The sequence below is a fragment of the Gasterosteus aculeatus genome, chromosome 6 (genome assembly GCF_964276395.1).
Source record: "Gasterosteus aculeatus chromosome 6, fGasAcu3.hap1.1, whole genome shotgun sequence".
Classification (NCBI taxonomy): domain Eukaryota; kingdom Metazoa; phylum Chordata; class Actinopteri; order Perciformes; family Gasterosteidae; genus Gasterosteus; species Gasterosteus aculeatus.
The window spans coordinates 19868441-19887009 of NC_135693.1; the positions used below are offsets into that span (position 1 = coordinate 19868441).

General features: G+C 50.0%; 1 protein-coding gene across 3 annotated transcripts in view; it reads left to right on the forward strand.

Annotated features, from left to right (window-relative positions):
• Window positions 1-18569, forward strand: part of kcnq5a (potassium voltage-gated channel, KQT-like subfamily, member 5a) — a 42366-nt gene that overhangs the window by 19219 nt on the left and 4578 nt on the right. The window contains exons 2-15 of one of the 3 annotated variants that reach the window (XM_078104274.1): window positions 6389-6479; window positions 7146-7272; window positions 8491-8666; window positions 8896-9021; window positions 9292-9402; window positions 9890-9985; window positions 10858-10952; window positions 11147-11173; window positions 13378-13613; window positions 13730-13838; window positions 15782-15913; window positions 16291-16407; window positions 17574-17696; window positions 18239-18365. In XM_078104274.1, the coding sequence (XP_077960400.1) occupies window positions 6389-6479; window positions 7146-7272; window positions 8491-8666; window positions 8896-9021; window positions 9292-9402; window positions 9890-9985; window positions 10858-10952; window positions 11147-11173; window positions 13378-13613; window positions 13730-13838; window positions 15782-15913; window positions 16291-16407; window positions 17574-17696; window positions 18239-18365 (1693 nt within the window). The remainder of the gene's footprint in view (window positions 1-6388; window positions 6480-7145; window positions 7273-8490; window positions 8667-8895; window positions 9022-9291; window positions 9403-9889; window positions 9986-10857; window positions 10953-11146; window positions 11174-13377; window positions 13614-13729; window positions 13839-15781; window positions 15914-16290; window positions 16408-17573; window positions 17697-18238; window positions 18366-18569) is intronic. The other 2 variants (XM_078104275.1, XM_078104276.1) reach the window with 2 other exon arrangements.

Consider the following 18569-nt stretch of genomic DNA (forward strand, 5'->3'; position numbering starts at 1 on the left):
AAATCTCATTTTATAAGCGCTCTTCAGCTTTGGAATCTGGAGGCTGGGCTTCCATGTTCCATCAGAGGCTTCCATGTTCCATCAGAGGCTTCCATGTTCCATCAGAGTCTTCCATGTTCCATCAGAGGCTTCCATGTTCCATCAGAGGCTTCCATGTTCCATCAGAGTCTTCCATTGTTCCATCAGAGGCTTCCATGTTCCATCAGAGTCTTCCATGTTCCATCAAAGGCTTCCATGTTCCATCAGATGCTTCCATGTTCCATCAGAGTCTTCCATGTTCCATCAAAGGCTTCCATGTTCCATCAGATGCTTCCATGTTCCATCAGAGGCTTCCATGTTCCATCAGAGGCTTCCATGTTCCATCAGAGGCTTCCATGTTCCATCAGAATCTTCCTGGTTCCATCAGAGGCTTCCATGTTCCATCAGAGTCTTCCATGTTCCATCAGAGTCTTCCATGTTCCATCAGAGTCTTCCATGTTCCATCAGAGGCTTCCATGTTCCATCAGAGGCTTCCATGTTCCATCAGAGTCTTCCATGTTCCATCAGAGGCTTCCATGTTCCATCAGAGGCTTCCATGTTCTATCAGAGGCTTCCATGTTCCATCAGAGTCTTCCATGTTCCATCAGAGGCTTCCATGTTCCATCAGAGTCTTCCATGTTCCATCAGAGGCTTCCATGTTCCATCAGAGGCTTCCATGTTCCATCAGAGGCTTCCATGTTCCATCAGAGGCTTCCATGTTCCATCAGAGGCTTCCATGTTCCATCAGAGTTTCCATCCTGTGGGTCAGATTTGAAGTTGAAACGCTTTCAGCTCCAGGTGAATTAGAACACGATTAAAAGTAGTACACTTATGATGCTTTAAGTCCAGAGATGAAGAGTGAAGACACCCGAAGCGTCTTGAGTTAAAGCTGTATCTCCATCTTCCTCTTTGGGGCAAATGGCAGCTACAGAAATATCTCAATTTGATCAGAAGGAAACAGTGCCAGTGAATGTGCCACATTTAACTTCTTTTTATTCCTCCTGTCAAACTCGATTGTAGCTGTGAGAAATATTTCCGCTTGGCGGTAATTAGTTTACGTTCCGTCTTCATTTCCTCAGAAGAACGAGACCAAAAGGAAGCCCAACCCCGCTGAGCATTATAATGCTATTAAGTAATTATATCCAAATCAATACCAAAGAGTCATCCAGTGCTACACGAACAGACACACACGCGTGTTACACACATTGTACATACACTGACGCACACACTAGATTGCCCACAGTTTCCCCCCCAATCAGAGATGAAAGGTTTTATCTGGTGGAGCGATCTCATTGGTCCCCATCGCTGATTATCCATCCTATCCGGAGGCCAACAGCTCGGCTCATTACGACATTCCCAGAATGCCTTGTTTCATTCTGGGACCACAGATTTGCAGCCAAAATGAAATCCACTCATTCTTCCAAACCATAATTTGGAATCGGTCCCAGAGAAACAGGTGTGGTGGGAGAGTAGATCGCTCATGTTTAATGTGGACGGAGCAGGAAGAACGTCTGCTGCCTGAAGTCCTGAAAGAAGAAGAAATGGGATGAAGCTCATCGTGGCCTTAATGCCGTTCATCACCGTGTTAGACCAGCTGTCGGATATCTGTGTCTTATGACGTAAGACTGGGTTTCCTCCCAACGGGGAGGCGGGTTTTGTTTGTGTGGCTCTCAAACCCATTGAGCTCTCCCTGCTCCTCTCGGCCTGTTCTGGAGGAAGAGGAGGAGGAGGAGGAGGTGTAGCAGCTTTCTGCTATAGCCTGCAGGCCGACTGCGTCCCATTTCCTCCGGACTGGACCTGGAGAATCGTCCTCTTCCTTTTTCATTTTGTCTTATTGGATCCACTTCTCTCTTCCTCCCTCTTTCAGCCTCATTAAGTGTCCTCTTGTCTTCGGGCCGTTTTGAAAGCATCGTAGCTCCGCCTCCACGCTAACTCGTCCATCAGCGGCCTCCTTTAGGAGCATTTTATGGAGTACTGACCTTCACTGACCTTTACCTTTACTGACCGACGCACCGATAGCTGCTTGGACGAGCTGCACAGTAACCGCAATTATGTGTAGAAATGCACACACACTCCAAACGCCATAAGTGGTGCTACGGGACAAATATTAAAATTATGTGGAAATTGTTTTATTGAAGTCAAAATCTATTTATGGTCTAGAGATACTAGAAAAGAATGCATTCAAATGCACACGGGTGAAATTGTTAAACAGACTTGATAAAACTAAACCCTTATTTGCTTCTTATTTGAGGAAATAAACCAAGTGCACCCCATTAATGAGCAGCCCTTGAAGGGGAAAAGCCCGCAGAGGTGCAGCAGTGATACAAAAGGCCAGAATCGATTCCTGACCATCGAGTCCCTCAGGCGCAGCGTCCGTACCCCCCCTCTGAGTCTGGCTGGCAACGTGAGCCGGTGTTCTTATGAACCCTGATGATCTGGTCTTCAGCGGTCTCGGCCTGCGTCTAGTTAGTGAGGACGCACACACAGACACACACTGAAAGCTTTGCGAGTCTTCTTGCACCCGTCGCCCATCCGCAGAGCGTCCCACATCATGGAAAGTTGGCTCCTCTCTGTCTCTGTCTTTCCGTCTGTCTTTGCTGAGGTCGCATGGCTCTGATGTGGGATAAGAACAGCTGGTGCTGGTGAGGGGGGCCGTGCTCGGCATGTCTTAAAGGTTCGATGCCCGGCCCGCTGCTCCGCGTTCGCTGTGTTTCTAAGATTTAGAAAGACGTTCTCACTCCCGACTCGTTAACTGCAGACGTCTGTTCCAACACTTTGCTCAAACTAAACCTTCTGTTGACACCAGAAGGTTAGAAGACGGTGAGCTTGTTATGGTGACGTCACTCACTGGTTCGTGGACTGATGTCTTGGACGGAATTAAGACCAGTGAAAGGGACCATATTTGGCCTGAGGAGGGCACAGAGACGGCGTATCTGGTGTTGACCTGTCAATCATGTAGCCCCGCCCTAAAGCATCCCCTGGTTTATGGTCTGTTGGACTCTAAATGAACATCATGCTGTACTGAAGACTTCAACTAGAAACAAAGACCATAAACTCACGTTTACTGAGGGAAAAAATCAAGAGAGAAGTAGAGTCATTTCCTCATCGACGTCTATGGGAGCAGAGGAGTCGCCCCCTGCTGGTCACTACAGAGAAGTAGAGTCATTTCCTCATAGACGTCTATGGGAGCAGAGGAGTCGCCCCCTGCTGGTCACTACAGAGAAGTAGAGTCATTTCCTCATAGACGTCTATGGGAGCAGAGGAGTCGCCCCCTGCTGGTCACTACAGAGAAGTAGAGTCATTTCCTCATAGACGTCTATGGGAGCAGAGGAGTCGCCCCCTGCTGGTCACTACAGAGAAGTAGAGTCATTTCCTCATAGACGTCTATGGGAGCAGAGGAGTCGCCCCCTGCTGGTCACTACAGAGAAGTAGAGTCATTTCCTCATAGACGTCTATGGGAGCAGAGGAGTCGCCGGTTTCATAGCGCGACCCGAAGGGGGAGGAGCCTAGCTGTGATCTCTCAGCCCCTCTTCTTCCTCTTCCTCTCGTTTTATTCCTGACGTTAGCTGCGTGTTCATCTTCCTCCGGGGGAACCCTGCTGATTGATCCACAGGATCCAGGAGGTCTCTGCTGCTGCTCTTCTTCTTCATCTCTCATTTCTTTACTCGAGCTGTCCCCCACACCGCCGTCCCCTCCCTCTTCTTCTCTTCTTTCTGGTCTCTGGCTCCGACGCCGCCGTCGCCTCCCTCGGCCTTGATTGAAAGGGTATGGACGGCTGGCACGGAAAGAAAGAAGGAAATAGATAATGACAGCAGACCGGATCGTGTGGAAAAACCTGACCTTGCACAGACACGCACACAGACACACACAGACACGCACGATTCTCAGATAAACACATGTGCACACTTTCATAGTGTTCCTCCTCTTTATCATAAACATACTTGTTCATATTCTCAAGTGCGACGTGCTTTCGCTGCACACGTTCATGAGCCTCATGATGCTGTGAAAAGGTGCCGTTAGTTCTGCTCAACGTCTGTTTGATGATGTTAAATCTCCGTCCACTTAGAGGTGTCTCCTGAGCGGCGATTCGTCACCCGCGTGCCGTCAAATACTCCTCGCCCTGCGCTGTGTGTGTGTGTGTGTTACTATTATTTATCCACTGCCCGGTTACTTCTGCTTTCTGCTGTCACCGATCAATGAATCAAATCCTCTCGTTGATTCCGTCTGACTGGACGTCTCTGCAGCTGTGAGGCCACGTTGGTTCACGCTGATCGTTGAGTGAACACGACTTCTGTTGCTGATGACAACAGACAGACACACAAAGCAAACACGCACAACTCTCTTTTTCAGGTGATGGTCTGATCTGCACATGTCACCCTTCTAATGAGTGTTTTGGTGAAAGTTAAATCCTCCGTCTTGTCCTCATTCTGCGGCGTCATGATCCGTCGCACACGGCTCTATGTGGTTGGATCATCAGCAATCAGCCTCCCCCCTCTCCCCCTCTCACACACCTGCATCTCGTCTCGTCTCCCACACGTGGTCCTGACATGGGGACGGCGGCGAGGGGGCAGCACTCAGCGGAGACCTTTCATGGAGGCGATTAGCACGCCGTGTTCCTCGCTGCCGCGCCGTAGAATAACGTCACGGCTGCTTCCAGGTACCGAGTATCACCAAACGGCTGCTGGCGACTCCAACACTGCGCCAGCGTGTTGGTCTACAGACGCATTCTGCATACGGAACCCTGAAGAATCACCCAGCACGGTTCAGATGAGACATCACAAGCACCTCCATTCGCCATAGTTTGACGTTTTGTAAGACGCTTTTGTCCTCGTTGTTATCGGAGGTCAGGCGATCTGTGGCATTCGGAGCCGGGAGCCGATTAGCTTAGCTTAGCATTAAGACTGAAAGCAGGGGGGAGCAGTTAGCCTGTCTGCAGACTTCCAGCAGCGTTCTCAGGAACACGTGAGACCTGGTGAGACCTCGTCTGCTGACTTCAGTAAGTAAATAACTCAGAGGTCATGTGACCACGTCCTTCTTTAGTTTCAGAGTTTTGTTTTTGTTTCCTCGCCTCCTTCAAAGAGTCTGCGTTCACAATAATAAATGATAATCAATAAAAACTGATTTGCTAAGTTAAAATATAGTTTTATAGAGAAGAGTGTTTTTAAAGCAGAGCAACATCGACAGGCTGATTCCAGAGGGGCCGATCAATGCAGCAGCGTTATTGATCCCGTGTTTCATTGTCTGAATCATTTCATCAGTCAACAAACAGGAAGAAGTGGGTATATTGATTATGACGAATGCATCTAGGAATAAATGTGTGTTTGGATTATGCTCAATTATTGTCACCCTTTGTGACTGTGTGAACAGTAACAACAGCCGAGTCATTACATTATCATCCTGTAACGGACCCATCGTGTGTTTGTGAACCGCCGTGGCGTCTCGGTGAGATCCATCCTCCCCATCCGGCCGCCGTTGATTTCCCTCCTGCACTCTGTGTGGTGTGAGCGGAGCGGCACGGCCTCCCTTTCATCCCGTTAAAGGCCTTTTCTGGTGTTTCATCTCATCTTCACACATCGGCGTGTGAGGAGCAGCCCAGCGTTTTGTGGTTAAACCATAGCGAGATGCAGACGGACGAGCAACGCGGGGAGAAGACCGTAAACGTCTCACAGACAGATGGCACTGAGCTCTGCAGGCCGGCGCATATGTTGCCTGTAAGCTGCTCTGTGCATGTTAATATGTGTTTGCTCATTAACCGAGGTGGCACACGAGGAGCGCTGGGATCGGACCCCCTTGTGATTAAAACCGATGTTCTACTGTTATCAGGGCTCAGTGACTCACGCCTGCAGCTGGGCGGTTTGGGTTCGGCGTCAGGAGGGATTCTCGTAGATATAAAGATAAAGCAGGGCGTGCCTTAGGGCGGGGCTACACGCTGATTGACAGGTCTCTGCTTCTCTATGTCCGCCTCGGCCCATTTATGGTCACTTTTTTTGCCCACTGCTTTAAAAAAAGAATAAAAGCCAAGATGGCGGCCATTGTAAAGCCCATCGCAGACTAACGCCTACAACCCAGCAGCATTCACAGTGTGTGACAACATGAGGAATCCTGAACTTTGAACAGAGCTTAGCCTTCCCCGCTAACGGTGGTTGGTGCGGTCTAATTCCTGGTCCCGGCCGCGGGAGAAATGATCACGTCATTCTCCGCAGCGTCTCCTGAGCTCAGTGAGGAGAGTAGACTCAATGCACACGGCTGATTTTTATTCATGTACCTGTGTGTGTGTGTGTGTGTGTGTGTGTGTGTGTGTGTGTGTGTGTGTGTGTGTGTGTGTGTGTGTGTGTGTGTGTGTGTGTGTGTGTGCGTTTTGTCTCCACAGCTTCATCCTGGTGTTTGGATGTTTGGTTCTCTCCGTGTTTTCAACCATTCCCGCTCACCAGGAATTCTCTGCACACTGCCTGCTCATCCTGGTAGGACACACACACGCACACACGCACACACACACACACACAGGAAGTGTGTTCAATCAGTGTCTCTCTCATGTTACCCCACGCTGATTAAATGAGCGTCACTGGATGTGTGATACTGGGAGATGCTCCTCTCTGCTTTACGATGCTGATTCTTGATTCTCTACAAGGAACCGTGATGATCATTAAAGTTCAAAGTCCTCAGACGTGATCAAGCAGAAAACTCTTCTGTTTCCGTCTTGTGACTTTCTAATCAGGCCTCAGATGTTTGTAGGAAAGCAATTATTCTTCTTCCAGTCAAAGCTTCTTTATCTTCATAACAAACAGTGCGAATGCGGAACAGCTGGTGTGATTCTGTGCAGTAAACAGGACTAGAAGTTCCTTAAATAGTGGAGGAGACCTGTGAGGAAACCTCCTGACTACGTTCACCTCTTCCACACCGGCTGTGTTCATCTCGTTAAATGTCCTCACAGGCAAAGCACAGCGTTAATGTGTTAAAACACACTCACACACGTCATGACAGGACGAGTCATTTATTTCATACGTGACCATTCAGGCAGCTCTGTAGCTTCAAGGACGAGCTCAGCAACACACCAGCACGACCCTTCGCGGACTTTTTAAAGGTCATTTAAAGGTCTTTGGTTTGTGTGCGTGTGTGTGCGTCTGCAGGAGTTTGTGATGATCGTGGTGTTCGGTCTGGAGTACATCATCCGCATATGGAGCGCCGGCTGCTGCTGCCGCTACCGAGGCTGGCAGGGCCGCCTCCGCTTCGCCAGGAAGCCCTTCTGTGTCATCGGTAGGTCTGTGTGTGCGCGCGTGTGTGTCTGTGTGCGTGTGTGTGTGTGTTCTAAACTAAGAGTTTAATCGAAGTTAAACATTTCACAATTTATGTTACATTATTATTTTGAAGCTATACATCAAACATTTTCCAGATTACTCAAGCGTTACCAATATTGGGGGTGTTATTTACCAGAGGTCACTAACTGGCGGACCGGATCCGAAACCCAGAACCCGTCATTCGGACCAAAAGCTAAAAAAGTTAAACCATCCCACGTGGTACCACTCGACCAATCGGGTCTTTGCCTTCCAAGCGCGGTGACATCGTCTCAATAGAGACGAGAGGTAGCAGCAAAAGACGGAGGGAAGAAATGGAAAGGGAGCAAAATTTGAGGAAAAGACGAGTGAGACGGAGAAAGTGAGAGAAATGAGGAACAAATGACGTTCTGCAAAAAGAGACAAGAGGACAAAGAAAGAAGAGCATTTAATCCTCAATGGACGGACTGGTTTCTGTTCATACTTCCCACTGCAGCACTAAACCAGTGTCTCATGTCCTCAGAACCCGTTGAAACGCCGTCATGAGGCTCAACGTGAGGACGAGAACCTGATGCATTAAGACCAGGTTTAACATCCTGGCAAACTAGAAAGAAGGGAGAGAGTGGATGTATATATTCTATATATTGTTGAAATGTGTAGATTTATTATTTGTAATTTGCTGAGAGTGTCAAGTCCAAATGTGAAGCAGAAAAGGTGAAATTCAAGCTTATCTTCCGGTCATTTCTTCTTTCTTTTTTTTAATTGAAGCACTTTCTTTTTTAAATGCTACTTTTATTTAGTTAATTGAGAGAACATTATTTATATTTGCACTCACACATATATGTTCAGTTCTGTACAACCCAAATTGTAATGTAATATTGTCAAAAGAGTTTCAGAAATCATACTGAATTCATTTGATTTGTTAGTCATTGATTAAATGCAGATGTTAATACAACTCTATTTAATCACACTATAGTCACATTACGATCTTCCGGATCTGCTGCTGGAGGTTTTCTCTAACCAGACCTCTTCATATTGTAGATGATAACAAATGTATTGTTATATATTGAACCTGCGAGCCGACCCCGTGGAAGCGCTAGAAGATGAGATGATTAAATGTCTACATCCTTTCCGCTCCGTTCTTTGTTCATCAGCCTGAAGTTGAGTCAAAGAATTGCTCTCATTCTTTTCTTCCCCCAAGACATCATTGTCCTCATCGCCTCGGTTGCCGTGGTTTCGGCCGGTAGTCAGGGAAACATCTTCGCCACCTCGGCGCTGCGTAGCCTTCGCTTCCTGCAGATCCTGCGCATGGTGCGCATGGACCGCCGGGGGGGCACCTGGAAGCTGCTGGGGTCCGTGGTCTACGCGCATAGTAAGGTAGGACTCCCGGAGCCTCGGGTCTCAAACGTTATCATAAGATATCAAGCTAAAGGTGTTGCGCTTGTGTTAGCGACCTGATATTAACTGCAAATCAATGGATGATCCATATTGGCAGATGTACTTTAAACGGTGTGGATTCATTCGGGGAGCGACGGTTAATCCTTCTCCCCAGAACAAAGCGAGGCCTTTTGTAAAATGACCTTGTCGTATGTAAACCGTCCCGCAGGAGCTGGTGACGGCCTGGTACATCGGCTTCCTGGTGCTCATCTTCTCCTCCTTCTTGGTTTACCTGGTGGAGAAAGAGTTCAACAAGGACTTCGCCACCTACGCCGACGCCCTGTGGTGGGGCACGGTGAGAAGACGCACAAATACAACGCGGACGCACACCCGAGCAGCTACAAGCGTGGACAGTGTACATCTCTTAACATTTACAGTTTCTTACTGACGTTAATGAAGTTAAAGACAACTAAACCTATTTTTAGGTTTAACTTGAAGTTAATTCAGTTTTAACTTGGAAGACACTCAAGGTTAGTAAACCAGTCCAAGTGATTTGTGAAAAAAGGTTCTCTTTGTTTATGAATTTATTATAATCTCATTTTTCCTGTTGAACCCGACCTCTCAGATCACGCTCACGACCATCGGCTACGGGGACAAAACCCCGCAGACGTGGACGGGACGCTTGCTGTCCGCCGGCTTCGCTCTGCTGGGGATCTCCTTCTTTGCTCTGCCAGCGGTGAGTCACGTCATGAAGCACGTGCTGCTAGCGCCAGAGCTAATTATTCCCATGCTAGCTCGAGAGCTAATTCACTTCCTGCTAGCTCCAGAGAGCTAATTCACTTCCTGCTAGCTCCAGAGCTAATTATTCCCATGCTAGCTCCAGAGCTAATTATTCCCATGCTAGCTCGAGAGCTAATTCACTTCCTGCTAGCTCCAGAGAGCTAATTCACTTCCTGCTAGCTCCAGAGCTAATTATTTCCATCCTAGCTCCAGAGCTAATTATTTCCATGCTAGCTCCAGAGAGCTAATTCACTTCATGCTAGCTCCAGAGCTAATTATTCCCATGCTAGCTCCAGAGAGCTAATTCACTTCCTGCTAGCTCCAGAGCTAATTTTTCCCATGCTAGCTTCAGAGCTAATTATTCCCATGCTAGGTCCAGTGAGCTAATTCACGTCCTGTTAGCTCCAGAGATCTAATTCACAGTGTGCATGTTTTTGGTTCAGGGAATCCTGGGCTCTGGTTTTGCCCTGAAGGTTCAGGAGCAACATCGACAGAAGCACTTTGAAAAGAGGAGGAACCCGGCTGCTAGCCTCATCCAGGTACACACACACACACACACAGAAAACACACCTGTGGGATTTCATGAGCTGTTTCCACGGCGACCTGTTGCTGACCCCCCCAAGCCGTCACTCATAGTTACAGAAAAGACCATCTGTATTACTTTCAAATGAAGATCACTGCAGTTAATCCACCCTCATCAGTTCAATCATCACAATCATTTAAAAGCAGAATTCCTCTCGCACACAAGCACCGATAGTGTTTAAAATAATGTGTATTCACACATAAACATCCTTCAGCTGTGCTTGACGGACCATTTGAACCTTATTGATCCGAAGGGCTGATCCTTGTGTTGATGTTGTGTTCCTGTCTTTGTATTAAACACCTGGTCACCAACAGGTAGGAGTCCTGTCTGTCCCCCCCCCCCCCCTGCTTTGAACCACTGAGTCTGAGTGCGTGTGAGTGCGTGCGTGTGTGTGTGTGTGTGTGTGTGTGCGTGTGAGCTGTTTCACCTGCTCTGTTAACACCTGCCCACGTTATTTTCAAAGAAGTCTGACTCCCCACGTGGTCTGTGGGTCAGCCGGTGCTGATGAGTGTTAGATCTCCATCCCGTTGGTGAGCTGCTTGTGGCCCCCGGGGGCCATCGGCGGGGAACCCGTGAAAGGTTCTCACCACCAGACACGTGTCCTCACCATGTTTGAGCCAATGCTCCTGTGTGTCTGTGTGTGTCCGTCCATCTCTGCCCCCCCCCGACCCCACCAGGGTACTGTACCCGTCCCTACCTCAGCGCCACCTGGTACCCCCCCCCCCCCCCCGGGATGCATCAACACCACCCAGAGAGGCACTAATCTGCTTTTTCCTCACCTTACCCCCCCCCCCCCCCCCCCGACTTGTGTGTTTGATTTGCTCGTAGTGTGTCTGGCGTAGCTACGCTGCGGACGAGAACTCAGTTTCCATCGCTACCTGGAAGCCTCATTTGAAGGCGTTGCATACCTGCAGCCCCGCCAAGTAGGTAACAACTCACACACCCACCAGTCAACCAACACACTTTGTGATTCCCGCGTCTTTAGCTAACGCCCGTTAGCTCGCACGCTCTTTGCACAATATTTAAAGCAAAGGTCCGTTTGGTCTTTGACGCGTCGCACAATCGGGACACTGATCTCTCCCCTTTGTCTCCTCCTCTTCCTCCTCTCGCCCTGAAGGAAAGAGCAAGGAGACACCACTTACAGGTCTGTACGCCTCTCAGCTGGCTCCTCCCACACACACACACACACACACACACACACGTGCGCGTGTACGTTCACTGATGTGTGCAGTGTCTATCACGTGACTCTCTGACAGGTTTGTTGGGTGTTTTATCGTTTGATCACAGATGCAGTGAGTGATGGATTCATGTATTTGTTACCATGGTGACATCAACGATGCATTTAGGGATCGAAGCCTTGTTCACATGTTGACAGTAAATGAAGAAGCTGAATTTAAAGTCTGTTATCGCAGCGATGAGAAGGAGAGAGTGAAACCACAGACCCACATGCTTTCACCGTTTGATTAGCACATGTTCTCGGTGCTCTGCTGCAGTCGGGAGAAGATGTTTTGGTCCCTCACGGGTGGAGACGACACGGAGCCCTCGATGAGGGACCTGCCGCCTTCTGATTCCTTCTCTTCATTTCACCCCATCGCTTCTTCCTCCTCCTGCTTCCCTCCCTCCACTTGACTCCCAGACAGGGGAGGGTGGTGGGCTTCAGTGTGCGTGCGTTTGTGTGCCTTCAAACACTATGACGCACTTTTTCCATTGGGATGGTATTTATATAACTCATCAAACACAAGTCGAGGACGCAGCGAAGTTGAAACAGAAAAAAGAAAAGCAGGGGGGCGATTTGTGTGTTTAATACTCATATAGTTTTTACAGAGCCGCCTATTCTCCACTGAGCCAGCAGCTCCTTCAGACACCACAGACACACACACACACACACACACACACACACAGTTCTGCTGTGAGTCAAACACAACAACGTTTAATTAGCTCCCCCCCCACCCCCCCCTTGCTTGGGACCAGCTGTTCCAGTAAAGCCAACCCAGCGCGTGACGCCTTGGCGGCGGCGGCGGCCGCGTGGCGCTCTCTCCACAGAGCGGCTCCGGGGTCTCTGGGGGTCAGCGGAGAGGCTGGTTTTGGGTGTAAGCACACCCATAAACACCGGCGGGGGGGTTAATCTGGAGCTAGTGTGTGTGTGTGTGTGTGTGTGTGCACAGTTTATTCAAATGATTCCAACCTTCTCTTTAAGGGGGAACCGACTTCCTCGACCTCTTCTTGTCATTTCACAGCTTTTTAAAATCCTCCTGCTCCGTTAAAAGCTTGATTCCAAAAACATAACACACACACCAAGTGTTGCATCTCTTTAAATGACCACCACACACAGTCCATGTTTGTCACATCGTGTAGTTCAGAGGTCTTCAACGTTTTTCAGGCCAAGGACCCCCAAACTGATGGCGAGATGGAGCGGGGACCCCCTGTTCTACGGAGTTTGGTCCGCCATCTTTTATTGTTGAGCTTTGCGCTCGTTAGACGTGAGCATGAACGTATCTGATTGCCCGTGATGTCGTATCGGCATGATGAGGGAACCGTGTCCAGCTTCAGAGCTGCTGTGGGACTGAAAGACAACGTCTCCTCCATCAATTTATCCGTTCGATACAATGCGTTGGATTCATGGTGATCTGTATTTAAAGACCCCCTGCAGTACCTCCACGGACCCCCTGCTGAAGACCTCTGGTATAGATGATGTCCACTCCCTCCATCTTCTCCTCTGCTGCACACGGGAGGTAGCATCCTCTCTGTCCTGCCTCCTGGTCACCGGGGGGATGAGTGACCAGGAGGCAGGAGGACAAACTCCCTTCTTCCCTCTGGCAGGACTTTGTCTGCGTAACGGGCGAAATGCACCTGGTTTCTCTGTAGTTAAACGCCAGCAGCGCGCACCATGGTGATCGATGTGAAACACAAAGCAGAAAGGCATCATGGGAGGAAACTTTCCACGCCCATCAGTTGTCGAAAAGATTCAATGTTTGTGATGTTTGATGTCAGAACCCTCCAGTTGAACAAATGAAACGTACCCGTAGATTGATTATCGTCATCGATGGCGTAAAGTGTCTCTCTGCTTCCACGGCGCCTCCAGCGGATCACGCGCTCCGTTGAGTGTTTCGGTGGCCTGGTGACCCGGCAGCTGGGGGGCTCCGTGGTTTGGGCGGGTCAGCTGGGGGGGTTAGAACGCCGTCCGCGCTCTGGACCCTCTGAGGGGGAACCGGGTGTTGATCACATCCCTCTCTCTATTGACCTCTGACCCCATCAAACACTTTCTGCATCAACTTCCTCCTGAACTCACTTCCCTTCGCCTTAACAACCCCCCCCCACCCTTATCCCCCCCGGCCCCGCCCACTGCAGCCAGAAGTTGAGCTTCAAGGAGCGTGTCCGGATGGCGAGTCCACGCGGTCAGAGCATGAAGAGCAGGCAGACGTCCGTCAATGACCGCCAGCGCTCCTCCCCCAGCAACGAGGGGGCGGGCGAGCCGACGGGGGGGAGCCCGGCCAAGGTGCAGAAGAGCTGGAGCTTCAACGACCGGACCCGCTTCAGACCCTCGCTGAGGCTGAAGAGCCAGACCCGCAGCGCGGCGCCGGACGGTGAGTCGCAGCTGGGGGCCCGCAGGGGGGCGGGGGGTCAGAGACGTATTCATCCTGATGAGGGGGTGTAGGACAGGGAGCGATGGAGCGTTGATGTCCTCCCGTGTGTGTCTCAGTGGACGCGGCCGTGGCGGCGGAGGACTCCTTTGACGAGAGGGGCTGCCACTGCGACGTGACGGTGGAGGACCTGTCGGCGCCGCTGAAGGCCGTCATCAGAGCCGTGAGGTGAGATCCTCGCTCCTCCACACGTCATGTGAGACAAACGTATCTGCCAACCAGCTCCAACATGTGGAGTGAAACCGTCGACCTTTTCCTCTCGGGGGATTTGAGTTTGCAAATTACATTTTAAAAATCCCCGGTTCTTCCAACCGTTTACACACTGAACTGATCTGCTCTGTGGTCCTCCTGAAGTTCACTCAGTTTCACTCAATCGTTGTCACATGACTCCTCGTCATAATCAAGTTTAGCTTCACTGTCGTGAACTGGCAAGACTTTTGATAACAAGTTCAATACATTCTTCTTCAATGGCCCATCCGTCTATTTCAAGCTCGTTTTGGCGGACTTTTCTGTCGAAAATGTCTCATCACTCGTTGGTCTGGGGACCATATCTGGACTGAGGAGGACACGGAGACACCTAACGCGTCTCTAGCAGAGACCATGATGGCACTCCCTAGAGCGTCCCCTGCCCTATGGTCTGTTAGAGACCTGTCAATCAGCATGTAGCCCCGCCCTAGAGCGTCCTCTGCCCTATGGTCTATTAGAGACCTGTCAATCAGCATGTAGCCCCGCCCTAGAGCGTCCCCTGCCCTATGGTCTATTAGAGACCTGTCAATCAGCATGTAGCCCCGCCCTAGAGCGTCCCCTGCCCTATGGTCTATTAGAGACCTGTCAATCAGCATGTAGCCCCGCCCTAGAGCGTCCTCTGCCTTATGGTCTATTAGAGACCTGTCAATCAGCATGTAGCCCCGCCCTAGAGCGTCCTCTGCCTTATGGTCTATTAGAGACCTGTCAATCAGCATGTAGCCCCGCCCTAGAGCGTCCCCTGCCCTATGGTCTATTAGAGACCTGTCAATCAGCATGTAGCCCCGCCCTAGAGCGTCCTCTGCCCTATGGTCTATTAGAGACCTGTCAATCAGCATGTAGCCCCGCCCTAGAGCGTCCTCTGCCCTATGGTCTATTAGAGACCTGTCAATCAGCATGTAGCCCCGCCCTAGAGCTCTTTGTCTCTACATGGACCATCATTCAGAAGATAACCCTGTTAAGGTGCGCTGACGTTCCCCATTGATTTCTAGTTCGTTAACTGCATCGGTCCAGAATGACTTTACTGAAAGAATGAATCAGGGAGCATCTGTGTGTGTGTGTGTGTCTGTGTGTGTGTGTGTAAATCATAAAGCTGCATTTATTATCCCTGATGATCACTGAGCTCACAGACTATGTCATATAGACTATGTCATAGACTCAGAGATTTAAACTCATAATGTTCCCAACACGCATACTGATGCTGCCCGGTGGCGATGCATTCATGTATTCATTCAGTTACCTGTGATGCTTTTATTTATAACCTGGGATTATGACCCGATCGGCACACACGCCTTCATCTGAATTTCAGTTTCAAGTTGTAGTGGAGTCTTCAGTTTCATGTGCGGCTTCAACCTGCAGACTTTATTTAGTTCTCTAGCGACCAGACACACGGCTCCCCGGCACCACCCGACCCCCCCGGCAGGCCTTTCTCCATGCAGGCTTTCCCAGGGTGTCGGGTTGAGACCCCCCCCCCCCCCCTTCCTGTTATTAGAGGGTCATCTGTCCCCGTTGTTTCCATTTAGACTGCGAGACGATCAGACACCAGCAGGAGACCCTGAAGGCACCGATCGCCTCCCCTGCATCAATATTGTCCCCCCAGGGGGGGTTCTGTTCACAGACGCTCACGTTCCAAAGTCAAGAGAATCCTTAGAGGCTCCTTTAGGTAACCGAGATTTCAATAATGTTTTCCTGATCGTCCTCCAAAGGCGCTTCATGGGGGGGCTCCTCAGCCTGCTGCTGCCCCCTGGTGGGTGGTAACGGGAACTACATCTTTTTTTCACTACTAACCTCAGCTGGCCTCTTCCTCCTCCTGTGTGTGTGTGTGTGTGTGTGTGTGTGTGTGTGTGTGTGTGTGCGCGTGTGTGCAGGATCATGAAGTTCCACGTGGCGAAGAAGAAGTTCAAGGAGACGCTGCGTCCCTACGACGTGAAGGACGTGATCGAGCAGTACTCTGCGGGACACCTGGACATGCTGTGTCGCATCAAGAGCCTCCAGACGAGGTCAGGACACGTGTTGTAAATACGCCATGACACGACATCCATATTTAGGTCTTAAAACGAACCCGCGCTCTCTGTAACGGCGACTTCCTCACGTGTTCCTAAACAGCCCTTTGAATTTAAATAAAGTCCTTTGGTGGCTTTCTTTTGTTTTACAGTCAAATAAACCGATTGCTCCCATAAAAGGCTTCTTCCTGTTCCTTACGCTGCTGAGATGTTCTACGTATCTGACACGTTAAATAGTATTGTGAAACACAGTGGGGTGGATGAGATGTCGCTGATAAAGCTCCAGAGGTCAGAGGTCACTACCTCGCTCCCACTTCCAGCTGTGTGTGTTTGTGTACTCTACCTGCACACCTGTGTCCCCTCTGCCCCCCCAGACTGGACACTGTAGTGGGGCCTCCTGCGACGCCCTTCAGCAGCCGCGCCAAGACCGCTTCCTCTTCCTCCCTGCATTTATATTACAGCCAGGCCCGGAGGAAACACTCTGCACCGGGGTTAGAGCTACCCCCCCGTACCCCCCCCCCCCCCCCCGCTAACGCAACCAGCCCTCTGACGATGTCAATGGGTCAAGCAGCCGTGCACTCAGTGGCTGAAGAAGCATTGTGGGCTGGAGGTCTGGTCCGGTTCATTGGTGATTTCTGTCCATTTTAACTCCTTACTCACACTAACAGACCCCCCCCCCCCACGACCTGAACCGGACTCGACTCAGGTCTCAGACTCTGGAGACACTTCACCAAACCAGCTGCTTGACCCACATCCTGTAGAGGTCATCAAGGAGCTCCAGAAATGGACCTGGACACAGTTCTACCAGGAACATCTCCGATGTGACGTTTTAGGTAGAAAACAATCAACTGTGGTGAAAAGAAGTGAAGCTTCCTTAATGTCCTCACTAGTGAGTACCACTGGAGCTCTGTGAGGGTCCGGGCTCCTTGAAGACCTCCTCATGATGTCGTCCAACCCTGTACATGAGTCCTCTGTGCTACGTGGAGAGGACTTTGTCTTCATGTAGAAGCTCCAATCCACAATCTCCTTGAACTCATGAATTAGATGCAAGAAGAATCAGAATGCGGCTTTGCTTCAATTCCTGTTTCCTTTGACGGATTCAAACCTCATTCAGAAGCTTCAGTTCTGGTACCAGAAGTCTGGAAATCCCTTCATTGACAAAAGCAAAGCTGGGCGCCGTAGTGCGGTTGTGGATTGATGCGTTCTCGTGTCCAAACCTCACAGGAAGCTCGTGGTTGGCTGTGCTGAATGAATAGAGGAATAACATAGTTGATAACATGGTGCTTGTTGTATCTGATGGTAAAAGCTGGGGATACACACAGAGTGAACATCCAGCACATCGTGAGCGAGCTCCTCTGATTGGATCATCTCGTTGGTCCAGATGAAGACGGCCACGAGGAAACACAGGCAGCGACGCAGCATCTCCACCGCTATGGTTGGTTTCCTTTGCCTGAAGGCCGCGCCCCTCCACGCTGTGAGAGGTCACAAGACGTCTCCGCCTTGACCTTTTCTAAATCATTCAAAGAGGCCAAACATCCCCTCCCAAGGGAAGCCCCCCCATCTAAGAAGTTGCCCCCATGCTCGTCCTCTGTGTCTGTCCACCGGCTGCTGGTCCAGCTTAGACAAGTGTCTGACCCGGTCTCTCTCCTGTCTTCAGACTGGTCGCTGGGGGGGGCTCTGGGGGCTCTGGTCCCGGCCTGAGCGGCCGACCCAGGAACATGTCCTCTCCTGCGCTGCACTGTTACTACGGCAACCACAGGAGGACGCCCCCCGCCTCAGGGTTACTGTTTATTTCACTTAGCTTCTAGTCTAGTTCTCTGCAGTAGAATGTCCTTTACCCCCCCCCCCCCCCCCCCTCCCTTAGCACTAATTCAGCATCGTTATAGTGAAGCATCTCATTTTAAACGTCTTAAGCCGTCATCTATTGCAATAGACGGTGAAAGAACACAACTTGATTTATATCTCTTTGCTTTGAACATTCTGCACTTTTGAACCTGGTTCTGATTCTTTATTCTTGTGAAAATGTGGACTTTGGTTTTGTTGCACGTTGGTTTTCTTTTGTGAAACCCGTGAAATTACATCACTGCATGAAATCCAGTCCGAAGGTGTTTCTTTTGGGATTAAGGTATTTCATACGGATCCAGTGTGCCACTAACTCTGACATCAACACCCGCTGTGGCTTCAGGTCCGTTTCCTCACCAGGAGAACCTGAGACGAAGCTTCAGCGCCGACTTCTATTACAGTGTTTGTTTCACGTATATTCACTCCCGTGCGTGTGCGTGTGTGCGTGTGTGTGTGTGTGTGTGTGTGTGTGTGTGTCAGGGTGGATCAGATCCTGGGAAAAGGCCAGATCCCCGTGGATAAGAAGACCAGGGACAAGCTGAACCCAGATGGAGATCCTCTGGAGGGCGTGAGCATGCTGGGCCGGGTGTGTAAGGTGGAGAGACAGGTGAGGCTTCTCGAATTACACTCTGTGATCTCAGAAACCAGCAAACAGCAGCTTGTGAGATTTGTGAGCACTTTCAACAAAAATCCGGTTTCCACATAAACTTCAAAATAAACTCCAGCCTTCACAGGAAAGAACTTGGTTAAGGAAAAATGTTTGGGTTCAAATAAAGGAGAAGTCCTCATTGACTTCTACTGTGTTTATGTA